Genomic DNA, 12,503 nt, shown 5'->3' on the forward strand with positions numbered 1-12,503 from the left:
GGACAAATGTAATTTTTTATTTTATTTATACTTCAGATTTCAAGGCTATCCAACTTCAGAGACACTTCAGAGACTAATATATAAAAAGGATAGAACAGTAAAAGTAAAATTTTAAAATATAATCATTTGAAGGAAATAATTGATTCTTCTCACAAGTGATAGACAAATGGCTACACCAATCACCCTAACCCAAGACTGGGAAACAGCCATGTTTTTAATGCCCTGTTAAAGACCAGTAAGGTGATCTGCAATTAATTTAATTTAATTTAATTTAATTTATCGCATTTCTATGCCGCCCAACTCCCGAGGGACTCTGGGCGGCTTACAGCAAAAATAATGCGAACATAGAAAAATTGTTAAAAAACATTGTAAAAACATTTTAAAACATTAAAAGCCCATGCACACCATTCATGGCCGGATCTCACAAGATTGCAACAGCGAGATCAATGGCCCCAGGCCCCAGGCCTGCCGGAATTGCTGTAAAAGATCCTAAGATCCTAAGAAATAAATATTCTTCCAATAGAATAACACAAGAGACCCGATGGAGAAGATTTATGTTGTTACTTAGTCTTTACAGATGTTTGGGTTTATGAGTTATTTTCGGCGTTCATGTATCATGAAGATTTGAATGCTATTTCTAGGCTCTATGTATAGGTAGACTGGAATTCCAGTCACTAAACATGGTAGTCATTAAACATGTAGTTGTTAAGTGAATAACATGCTCATTAAGTGAAAGACACAATTGTTAAGTAAATCTGGTTTTCCCAATTGACTTTGCCTGTCAGAAGCTGGCTGGGAAGATCACAAATCATATTTCTGACACCATTCCAACCATCGTGAAGGCAAGCCAGTTGCCAGATACCCAAATTGCAGTCACATGATCATTAGGGTGGTACTGTAACGCTCTCTACATGGGGCTCCCCTTGACGAACACCCGGAGGCTCCAACTGGTCCAGAACGTGGCCGCACGGGTGATTATGGGAGCGACTTGGCGCTCCCATGTAACACCTCTCCTGCGCGAGCTGCACTGGCTCCCAGTGGTTTTCCGGGTGCGCTTCAAGGTATTGATTCTCACCTTTAAAGTGCTCCATGGCTTAGGGCCAGGGTATTTACGAGACTGCCTTCTGCAACCGATAACCTCCCACTGGCCAACACACTCTCACAGAGAGGGCCTCCTCAGGGTGCCGTCGGTCAAGCAATGTTGGCTGGCGGCCCCCAGGGGGAGAGCCTTCTCTGTGGGGGTACCCGCCCTCTGGAATGAGCTCCCTCCCGGAATACGAATGATCCCGGACTTCCGGACTTTCCATAAGGCCCTGAAGACTTTTTTATTCCACAATGCCAGCCTAGCCTAAAAGGTCTTATGGGTTAGTTTTTTAAATTGTATAGATGTGGGGTTTTAAATTGGGAGGCCGATCGATTTAATTTATTTTAGTTATTTTTAACTTTTTAACTTTTTATATTATATGTATCTTAATTCCGGCTGTCCACTGCATTGAGTCCTTCGGGAGAAGGGTGGTATATAACTTTAAACAAACAAACAAACAAACAAACAAACAAACAAATAAATAATAATAATAATAATAATAATAATAATAATAATAATAATAATAATAATGATGATGATGGTTGTAACTTCAATGATGGGTTATAATTCTGAGATTACTGTAATTTTAAATCATTGTTAAACAAACGCTTATAAAATGAAGACTACCTGTATATTGATGAAAAATATTCATGAAAAATTCCTTTATGAAACAATTGTAGGATACAAAAATGAACAGAAATCTGTATTAGTTAATGTAACAGTTATAAATATGATGTATATATTCAATATTGTTTAAAGCTTCTGGTCCATGGATTCTGATATTAATGGTACTTGTCAGACAGGAACTTTTTGATAATTGCTATTTCTCAAGACTTCTTTTATATATATATATAAATTCTGCTGCAGAGATTCAAACGCTAATAAACCTTTTCTTGGTCTTATTTGCCTATATTGTTTTTCTTCTATAATATAAAGAGTTTGCTTATGTACATTCTTGGGAAGAACATTTGTATTTTAAGAAATAACCTTCTCTAAATTAATCAGTGGCCTAATTCAAACATAATATACCTATTGAAGAGAATATATGTAACTCAGGGTTGAACTGTGGAGTCCTTGGTTATCTCTAAGCTTGGTTGTTTTCTGCAATGTCTTTAAGAAAACAACTAAGCTCAGAGAGCACCAAAGACTTCACACATAATGCTAAATTACAATTCCTTTTAACTTGTGCAAGTAGGGTTCCATTCTGCCACACATAATGTATGGATTTTCATATCATATTAACTTATCATACTGATTTGGTTAACATTATGGTTCAGCAGTATGTGTGAACCAGAATGGTATCTAGTAAAATGTTTCAATACATTCCTTTGTAGAAAAGTCTAAATAGAAAATAACACAAACTAAGTTGCTAAGCATTTCCTCTTTCCATTTCAAAGGTTTGCTCCAAATTACTGCTGATGACTTTTGTTTCTACTATGCAAGAAAAGATGATGGTTTCTGCTTTCCAGATTTTCCAAGAAAACAAGTTCGAGGACCATCTTCTAACTATTTGGATCAAATAGAAGAATATGGCAAAGGAGAAGATTTAAGCAGGTTTCTAAAGATAAATATTTTTTAATTCACAAAACCTGACATTATAGCTTGATAATGTGTTGAGTCAGTTTCTGCTTATGGTCCCTAGCTATGTCATCCAGATGTTGATTATTCCAGCTTTGGCTAAGAAACTGGTCTTTAAAGTACTGAATTCTTGCATAATGCATACTTTACTAATCAGTCATAAAATTGTTAGATCAAATATATTGCAGATGTCTTATCTGAAATCTTATCAAAGTTACACATTAATATAGCTCTTGCTTTCCTGCTTATTCTTTTTACTCAATTTTTTATATTTTTAATTTCCATATTTTATTTACATAATTTATAATCTTCCTGATTTCACAGATTCCAAAAGGCAGTACAATCATTTATTATTAAAAATGGAATTATAGCATTTAAATGTAGTGCAATTAAAAAAAGATGTTTCTTAAATGTTTGATAATCATTGGAAATTAATGAGAAATTCAAGCATTGTTTTTAGCAATGAGAGTTTATGCTTATCATGAGAATGAGGTTACAAAATATCCAACAGTGGTGCAGTTAAAATGTCTGATTGTGAATGAAAGTAATTTCATTCAATTCAAATTTTAAAAAAAAGAGGTTTTGCCGGGACCAATTCCTGCTTTTTAAGGGAGCCTAGGTCAGAACACCTGTGTGAATTTTAATTTGGATCTTGCACTTCTTATAAACTGTATAAAGTGATGGTTAGTGACATAAGAAAGATCCTATAACAACCCTAGGAGATAGGTTGGGTTGAGATCACTGGGCAAAGTCACCCCATGAACGTCTGTGATGATTGTTTCCAACACCTTAACCACTTCCTATGTAATAAACAAGGTTTCCGTGTAAATAAATGTCAGTCGAGAAAGAGAGCTAGTGTGATATAGTGAGTAAGGTGATGGATTAGAATCATGGACACCTACTTGGATCAGTCATCATATGTAGTTAGTCTAATTTATCAGGATTATTCTTTATGACGGAAGGATTTCTGTGTATGTACCGACCAAAGCCCTTAAAGAAAATTAGGAATGCATAGAAACAAGTAAATAAATTAGTAGTTTTTGCCACAATCTGTTTTTTTAAAATATTTCTGTAAAGTTTTTTATATTTTGTAACATTTTTCTAATCATTGCACATCTTTTCATGTCCCTTAACATGAATTTCAAATAAACTATATGATAATCCAAATAACTAATTTGGATTCTAAAATCAGTTAGAGTACTTATGCAAACTATTGCTCATTTCTTTTTGGAGGGTTAGCAAATATTCTTGAACAATGTGGGATGAGACATATGGAGAATAGGGAATTAACATTCCACACTATTCATCCCAACCTTTCTGAGTGACTTTTGCTGGAGTGCATCTAGTTCCAGAAGGGAAGAGCAGACAGGAAACCACATTTATTCTTTAAGTAAAATTATCATAGGAACAAACTCTTTTTATGCAGAATAAATATGTTCATTTTTTCCTAATTTATAGTAATGTGTTTCTAACTTCTGTACTATCAGAAAATTTCTGGACAGAAAGTTTAGGAAGTAAATACACAAACAAAAATCAATGGAAGCAAAGACACTTTTTTTAAGCAGATAGTATATTCTCCTGGTAGAGTCATATTGCCACTTTCTCAAGTCATTATCTCCAGGTCCACCTAATTTTTCTCCAAACTCTCAATATTATGTCCCCTTTTTATCTGTGTTAAGTGCTCTCTCTTTCTACCTCCTCTTCTTTTGTAGTCTTGTTCATTGTTTCTTTATGTGGAAAAAACAGGCTCTGAAAGTAACTAGTTAATCTCCAAACAATTAATATTTATTGTTAATTTGTCAAATTTATAAGGCCACCCAACATCATCAAAATTCTGGGAAACATATGACAGAGCAAGAAACAATATAACAAAGAAAATAACAATGCATGTCTAGAAAATAAAAAAAAATATTCAGATGAATATGTCCAAGCATGCAAAAGGCTTGCATCTCACTCCAACTCAATTGTTGGGGAAAACCCAAGTTTTAAAGACCTTTTTAATATAGTCACAATACGGGCTGTACCATTCTTTGGGTTGATAATGTTCCAGGAGCAGGCACCATGACAGAGAAGGTCTACTTCCTGAATCCAATCAGATGATGTTATTTCCATGTCTCGGTGTAAATTCCCATGGATAAAACATCAATGAATATTGTACACCAGTGGTCTCCAACTTTTCTGGCTTGGTGGCCCAGTTGAGGAGGGGGCAGAGGTGAAGGTTCTGTGTGAGTGGAAGCTTCATTTGTGAGCACCCACCACTCACACAGCCCGGTTCTGAATGAGCCAAGGCCCAGTAGTGGACCGCAGCCTAGGGATTGGGGACTCCTGTTGTAGACAGTTAACAAAAAACCTAGCTTATAAAAGAATGGCCAATTATCAGTTTAAAAAGCCATTTTTTAAAAGTGAAAGTTACTTTATCTTCAAATTGAAATATATCATGCTAAATAAATGCCAGCAATATATCACATTTTGTATTTTTTGCTATTAAAGATGAAAATTAAAATAATGTTCTTATTTCTTTCTTTTAGGAAACATAAACACAATTGCTTTTGCCTCCATGAAGTTGTAAGTGGTTTCAGGCAACCTGTTGGAGCAGTACATTCTGGGGATGGATCACACCGTCTTTTCATCCTTGAAAAGGAAGGATATGTGAAAATATTAACACCCGAAGGAGATATAGTCAAAGAACCATTTCTGGACATACACAAAGTTGTTCAAAGTGGAATAAAGGTTGGAATTCCTTTTATTTACCATTGGGGACTTCCTTTCTTTTAAGTGTTACATTTTGCGTTACATTTTGTACTATTTCCAAATTTGCTTAATTTTAACTTTAGTAAGTAAATAATAAAACAGAACAGAAGTATTTTAAAATGACTTAAGTTAGTAGAAAGATAAAAGGCTTCAGTCTAATGTGCATTAATCATGATTAACATCCAACCATGGTTTGAACTCAGCTACTCAATCAGTCAACAGTTACTGTGCAAACTTTCCAAGTAAAGTATTCAATTTTCTTTGAGCATACAGCTATAAATAGTTGTATATAGTTATGCAGTTTAGAACTAAATAATTTTCCATCTCAATTAAAATGGCAGCTCTTTAGAAATTATTTCTATGATATAGATTCACCCTGTTTGTTATCAAATGCTGTTATATACAGAAGGGGGAGCTCTCACTGCATCAGCTATTTAAAAGGATAAGTCTTTTGCTTATATTAAAATCAAATTCTCCACTATAATTTACTTATTGAAAAAGTCATTTTCCTCCTTCATTTTGATTGTATGTGTCACAACATATTCCTTTTGAAAAACTATTTTGTTTGCAAAATTAAGTTAAACCTATGAAATTGGAAACTTTCATTAAAATAAATGGAATGGTTTTTATTAAATGATATTAACTGAAAACAGAATAGCTAAATGAAGCTGTTATACTTTAGTAAATGTATTAACAACTGAATAGTTTAGTGACTAAAGAAAATTCATGAAAAGGCATGTGCTATGTTAGGATTATCATAAAGCAATAGTATATTTTCTAATTCTAGGATTATTTTACATGATTGCATCAAAAAGGTATTTACCTGAAAGTACTATCACATATATTAGTGATTTAAACTCTAGATCTATTTACAATAGCATGACGTTTAAATATTGAGATTAAAATTTAGATAAAAATCTATATTCAAATTAGTAACTGCAGTCTGATCTTATTTATATACCTCTTTATTAATCTGAGTCAAGAGCTGGCATTTTAGTATATTATAAACTGTATGTTCCTTAAACTTGATTTCCTGACTTTTTAAAATAAGTTTTATGTTTTATGAATGGGGTTGTTTTGAATGATCATCATTAGGTTTTTGTGATTAAACCTGATATGTCATTTCATTGTAGGCTGCTTTGCTAAAAGTAATTATGAAAGAGTATAGAAGTTGATAAGATGTGTGAAAACAATTTGCTGTAAGACTAGTTAACCTTTCCTCCTTAGGAAGTTTGAATAGTCAGATACTGAAGAAAACACATGCCATGGAAACTGACAAACTGATTTATAAAAATTATATTGTCACATGACCCAATAAATTATCCTCCAGATGCATTGGATTACAACTCTCCTAATTTCCAGGTAGTATTGCTACTGACAAGCCATGCTACTTAGAAATTATGGGGAAATAATCATAACTTTCTCCCACATGGTTGGAGGAAGCTATGATATTGTATTGAAATCAACCATTTAAAAATGATAATAGCATTTTAAGCATAAATCATATAGAAACATAATGAAAGCATAAATCATCCAAGGAGAATGAGAGAACCTCCATGAAAGGGAAAACATATGTCAGGGAAGTGAGTGATACTGGAGAGAGTCTGTTAAGAATATATGGGCTAGACTCCTTGACCTCAGCCACCTTATGCACCCCTCCAAGCTATGAATTGTTTTTACATGTCACAATGGCTTAAATTTTAATAGAAAGTTTCCCTAAATCTTGAACTACATCTGCTTCTTTGTTTCTTTCTACAGCTGAATGCCACAGTGAAGTCAGTTACACAAAGTGACTTCTACCTTTTTTAACAAGCCAGTACAATATTTCTGCATAACTCCTTGTGTAATCTGAATAGTTTGCCACAATTTATTTATTGTAATTTATTGATAAAAGCAAAGATTATATATATATATATATATATATATATATATATATGTATGTATGTATGTATGTATGTATGTATGTATGTATATGTATATGTATATGTATATGTATATGTATATGTATGTATATGTATATGTATATGTATATGTATATGAAAGTTTTTTCTCATTGTCCTTGTAAATTACATATACCTATACATTGGGTATATGTACTTTTCCAGATCATGTCAATAAAATATGTTTATTAAAATGCCAATACTGCACTTCAATAAATATATTTTATAAAGGAAATGTAAATATTATTTTTATTTTCATTTATTCACATTTCATATATACAACTCTCTCTCATTTTTATTGCTGCCTAAATGAATATAGTAATAATTAGACAAGATACTAGCTATGTAATCTCTCAAACATCCCATATAATGGGCTTCTCTCAGGTATCATTGATAGGTCCTCTCATGTGTGCACATTCTATTACAAGTTTAAAAGGTGCATCTGCCCTTCAACTATCTATGTATTTGTCACATGGTCATGCATTAAGTATTTATGAATGGATCCCCCCAAAAAAACAATTATCATGCCTGAAATGGAAATATGCAGTAAAAAATGAATAGAAAGTCAATCCTTTCTTCCTTTCTAGGTCATAATGAAAGCCCTTTCTCCTTTCCAGTGATGGCTTTCAATAATGTAATAACATAGCTACTTATTATCTCCAATAGAAACTTCCTACATGCTTCTTGAATGGAAGATCATGTATGCAGAGACCATGGTTAATTTGTGTCATATCTCTGCTTCTCTCTTAAGATTTTGGTATCAGATCATTCGAAGATAATCAAAACTTCCTAAGAACAACTCCATAGCTATCATTTAGTACAATGCTAAGTGTGATTCACCTTATTGAAACAGAAGACATTGAATACACAAGTGACTTTCTAAAGTCACATTTCCTATAAATTCTAAAAGTAATTAAAATTGTTTATGGAACTAACGGCAGTTAAAAATATGAAACTTCACAATGTTATAAGTATTTTAGTTTATTATTTTAAAGGCGCCCCTTGAAATACTTGAATTATTCATTTTTAACAATGTAGGAATTTGTGACTCTTTTATATTTTAAAATAAAGGGATGCATTGCCATCTTCTCTAATTGATTGTCTAGGATCTTGAGACAACAGGCTTAAGCATTGGTGAATATTTGTAACTTACATGGTATGCATTAAAAAAATATATGGAAAAATCGAATCCCAGACAGGACAAACTATTGTGTCAGTAGTTTTCTTTTCACTAACGCAGAGTTTACTGCATTTCCATATTATACACATAATCCAAAACTGATCTATTCAGAGAACAATGCAAAATATAGCCTAGATTCTAAGTGTTTTTAAGATTCATAAATAGTCTCATCTAAACTATAATTCAAATAGCAATTACAAAAAAATAGAATTGCAGGTATACTTTAAGCTACTTACTTGTTGAGCATTTCATCCCTTAAATTTGATAAAATTCATATTCTGTTCAAAAATACTATGATTTCTGAAAGAACGTGCATATGCAAAATAAGATGTAACATCTATCACGTTATGTCTATTCTCTGAGTTCAGTTATCAGTATGACATATATTGCATTGTTCCTTTCTTATCAACTTTTAGAAAATAACTGAATATTTTAATCACCCATTTTCTTAAAGATCAGAAATAAGTTTTTATTTATTTATTTTATTTATTTATTTATTTATTAATAAATTTATATATTCACCTATCTAACCAACAGCTACAATGGGCTGCACAAGAATCGCGTAAAAAACCCAGCAAATGTAAAAACAACAGATGTAAAATATAAAAAGACATATAAAAAGTACATGTCATAAAGTTCATAAACTAGATTTGAATAAGCTAAAGACATAATACTTTTAGCTGTCAATAATACATCTTGAGATTTATAGACATCTATAAATCTGAACAAGATCATTCTAATGAATGCTACTGTATGTAGAACACTTTGATGACATGTGGGCAGTATGTTTATGCTAAAGATTATAGAATGTTGATTTTGGGCCCAGTGTCTTAGACTAGAAGAATGTCCAGGAAGAATGATGATAATTCTTTATCATTTTACATGCACATGTGTAGGTTTAATGTCCTGTGTTTCCTCAAGGAGAATCCCCTGGTGCCAATGAACTGAGCTTAGTCCAAAACAAGTCTCTGTTTGGAAAGTGTAGTTTTCATTGTGGGTGTTCTTGAAATTGTATGCTTTATAACCTGTTATTATGGAGATGTGTGTAGTATGATCAAGACTGCCAGTTTCTTTTCTGTGCACTGTATGAATTAGAGCTGCATCCCACACACAGTGTTAGATAATCTATGTTTCTGTTTTGTTATATGTACAACTCAATTTTGACATTCAGCTATTTAAGAACTGTTCAGAATATCTTCTTCTGATATGTAATTTGTTGTAGGCAGAGGAATTTTTTAGTCAGAAAAACCAGGTAAATGACATGTCATTTAAAATATGTATAATTAAAGAAAGAGCAAGAAAGTGGGAAAGAGGACAGAAGACAAATCTAATAGCCATATCATGGCATCCTCTAGCAGGAGTAACCACCAACAATTTAAATCCAAAATATTGGGATTATGAGTCTTAACCACAGCATTTCCTCGATGTATTTAACAACTTCCTCTTTAAAAAATGTGACTCTCATCCAACCCACTGGAGATCCTGCACAATACTAGTAGACACAAATTGCTATAAGATATCTAAAATACCTTATGGTCTCTTTTACTATAATCTTTTCTTTCTTCATTTTGAACATATACTATAGAAAGTAGAAATATGTAGCTTTATTTCATATGATACTTTTATTGTTTTTATTTATATAATCATCATGGCAATTTTAAGTACACTTACTAGGGAGTATGAATTATTGACTTCAACTAGTTTTATTCTTAAGTAAACAGTGGAATTACAGTAAATCAGTATTTTTCAAACATATTTTTATTTTAATATGTCTTTGGCCCTTTTAAATCTGGACGTGCTCATCCTACTTATTAGCAACCCTATGCTAATTTCTTTCACTTTAGAACAATTAAAAGACTTCTGTAGAAAAGGAGAGACAGAATTTTCCATTTTTCTTGTCAAGATGGTAAAGAGTACTCTATTTCCCCAAAAATAAGACATCCCCTGATAATAAGCCAAATCGGGCTTTTGAGCGCATGGCCAAGTGCTTATTTCAGGGTTCAAAAAAATATATGACAGGGTCTTATATTCGGGAAAACACGGTAGTAAAGAGTGTATTGTGGTACTTAGTATCCTATTTGTGTGATTCTTTGCTTGTATGAATCCTGGAAAAAGCTGGATGTGGCTAACAGTATGTGGGGTTATTTCCACTAGTCATCATTTAGATGGGATATGGGTCAGCAGCTGCTATGGATACACAAGAAGATGAATAGATAAACATAAAGATATAGGCTCATCATAGTGAAGCACAACTTCTGATGATAAGATGAGAATCCATATAGTTTTCACAGAAATAGTATAGGTTTTTTTCTCTATTGCTTTATTCTTGTTACTTTTTGGTTTAGTTTACCTTCAGGCTTACAATGAAAAAAATAGGGAAAAAATAGAAAAGATGTACCGTGTTTTCCTGAAAATAAGACCCTGTCTGATATTTTTTTGAACCCCAAAATAAGTGCTTGGCCTTATTTTCAGGAATGTCTTATTACTTTGGGGCACGTGGAGCAAGACGGGGCTCCTCTTGCCGTCTTACCTGATTTCCAGCTCTGTCTCCTTCACCCTAACCAGAGGAAATGGCAGGGACCGGCTGCTCATGCGTTTAAGTATTTTCGGGGAAGGCTTATTTTCTGGGAGGACTTATTTTCAGGGGGGGCTTATTTTAGCGCATGCGCTCAAAAGCCTGCTTGGGCTTATTATCAGGGGATGTCTTATTTTAGGGGAAACGGTATGAGAAAGCAAACCAATAAATTCAGACATTTCTAGTGATATAAAATGCAGATGCCAACATCATCCTTCATTTGGTAGAAGGAGGTAATATCTCAAGCAGCAGATCTTAAGTCACATTGGGGCAGTGAGGTATGAAGAAAACAGTGCTTTGTCTGCTGTATGGTTTGCTTTTTTACTTCTCTGACTATTCAGCAGCCTGTCCTATCAGCTTTGAAACATGATTTGAAGGATGGCTATCAACTCTGACTCAGGAAGCAAAATGTTTTGGAGTACTTCAGGCTGTAACTCTGCAGTCATTTTTTTTTTTATTTCTTTTTAGAACAGGTAGGAGGAATGGAAATACCTCCCCTTGAAGAGTCCAAAATTTCTGTCCCACATAGCTAACAGAATAGCCTGGCTTCTTGTTTTTTATTCTATTAGAGCCTGGTAGCACAGCTCTAATGGAAGGTTATGATGAAGCAAATGGTGTTTCTGCCTCTAATGTTTATGCGGATTGCTTAACTTGACAGGATAAATAATAGAAAGTTGATAAAGTCAGAAACAGCAGACTTTTTCTATTCTTCAAACCAAACACAAACTTTCAGTGATTAAATTAATACAGACATTTTGTAGTTCTAACACCAGGGAGGTCTGTTATGACATTGCAGAGGTTTATCTAATCTAGGAAGATCAGGTCTCTGAATTTACTTTCTTAAGGTATTTATAATGTGCTAGCCATCATAGTGCTTAGCACAGATGTGTTTGCTTTTCCTTGTATGGCTGTTCATACTTGATATAATCATAGGGAAATCTTTCTCCTTCATGAACATGATGTGCATTCTGGCATATTTTCAATTGGCGGAGTTTCAGCTAAGACCCACAATAGTTTTCCAAAACAAATAACTTTGGCCCAAATTTGCAACTTCTGACCAAAATGCAGTGCAGCTAGAATATTTCCCTGTTGTTTTATTTGTGCAAAGAATGCAAAAGCCACTATATGACCGAAAGTTTGCATATAGATAATCATGACAAATCTGGAAGCAAAGAGAGTTTAAAAAATAGTTTAAAAAAATATTTTTAAGATATTAAAAATCTGTCTTCAAAAAAAATGTTTTACTCCATATGGCAGGCTAATTACGTTCCCCAAATCTGATATTGTTAGGTCAGGAGTTTCCAGAATTCTTAACTATCATGGCCACAGATTGCATCCCTATTCAGACAAATTTAAAACAACCCTTACCCATTGGCTTTAGCTAAATCAGCAATT

General features: G+C 33.2%; 1 protein-coding gene across 1 annotated transcript in view; it reads left to right on the forward strand.

The window, feature by feature from the left end:
* The window catches only part of HHIP (hedgehog interacting protein), a 75,924-nt gene that overhangs the window by 21,469 nt on the left and 41,952 nt on the right, over positions 1–12,503 (forward strand). The window contains exons 3-4 of the mRNA XM_070948702.1: positions 2,482–2,638; positions 5,191–5,392. Of these exons, the coding sequence (XP_070804803.1) occupies positions 2,482–2,638; positions 5,191–5,392 (359 nt within the window). The remainder of the gene's footprint in view (positions 1–2,481; positions 2,639–5,190; positions 5,393–12,503) is intronic.

The sequence above is a fragment of the Pituophis catenifer genome, unplaced genomic scaffold (assembly GCF_029215685.1).
Source record: "Pituophis catenifer annectens isolate HBS135680 unplaced genomic scaffold, rPitCat1.0.hap2 SCAF_8, whole genome shotgun sequence".
Taxonomy (NCBI): domain Eukaryota; kingdom Metazoa; phylum Chordata; class Lepidosauria; order Squamata; family Colubridae; genus Pituophis; species Pituophis catenifer.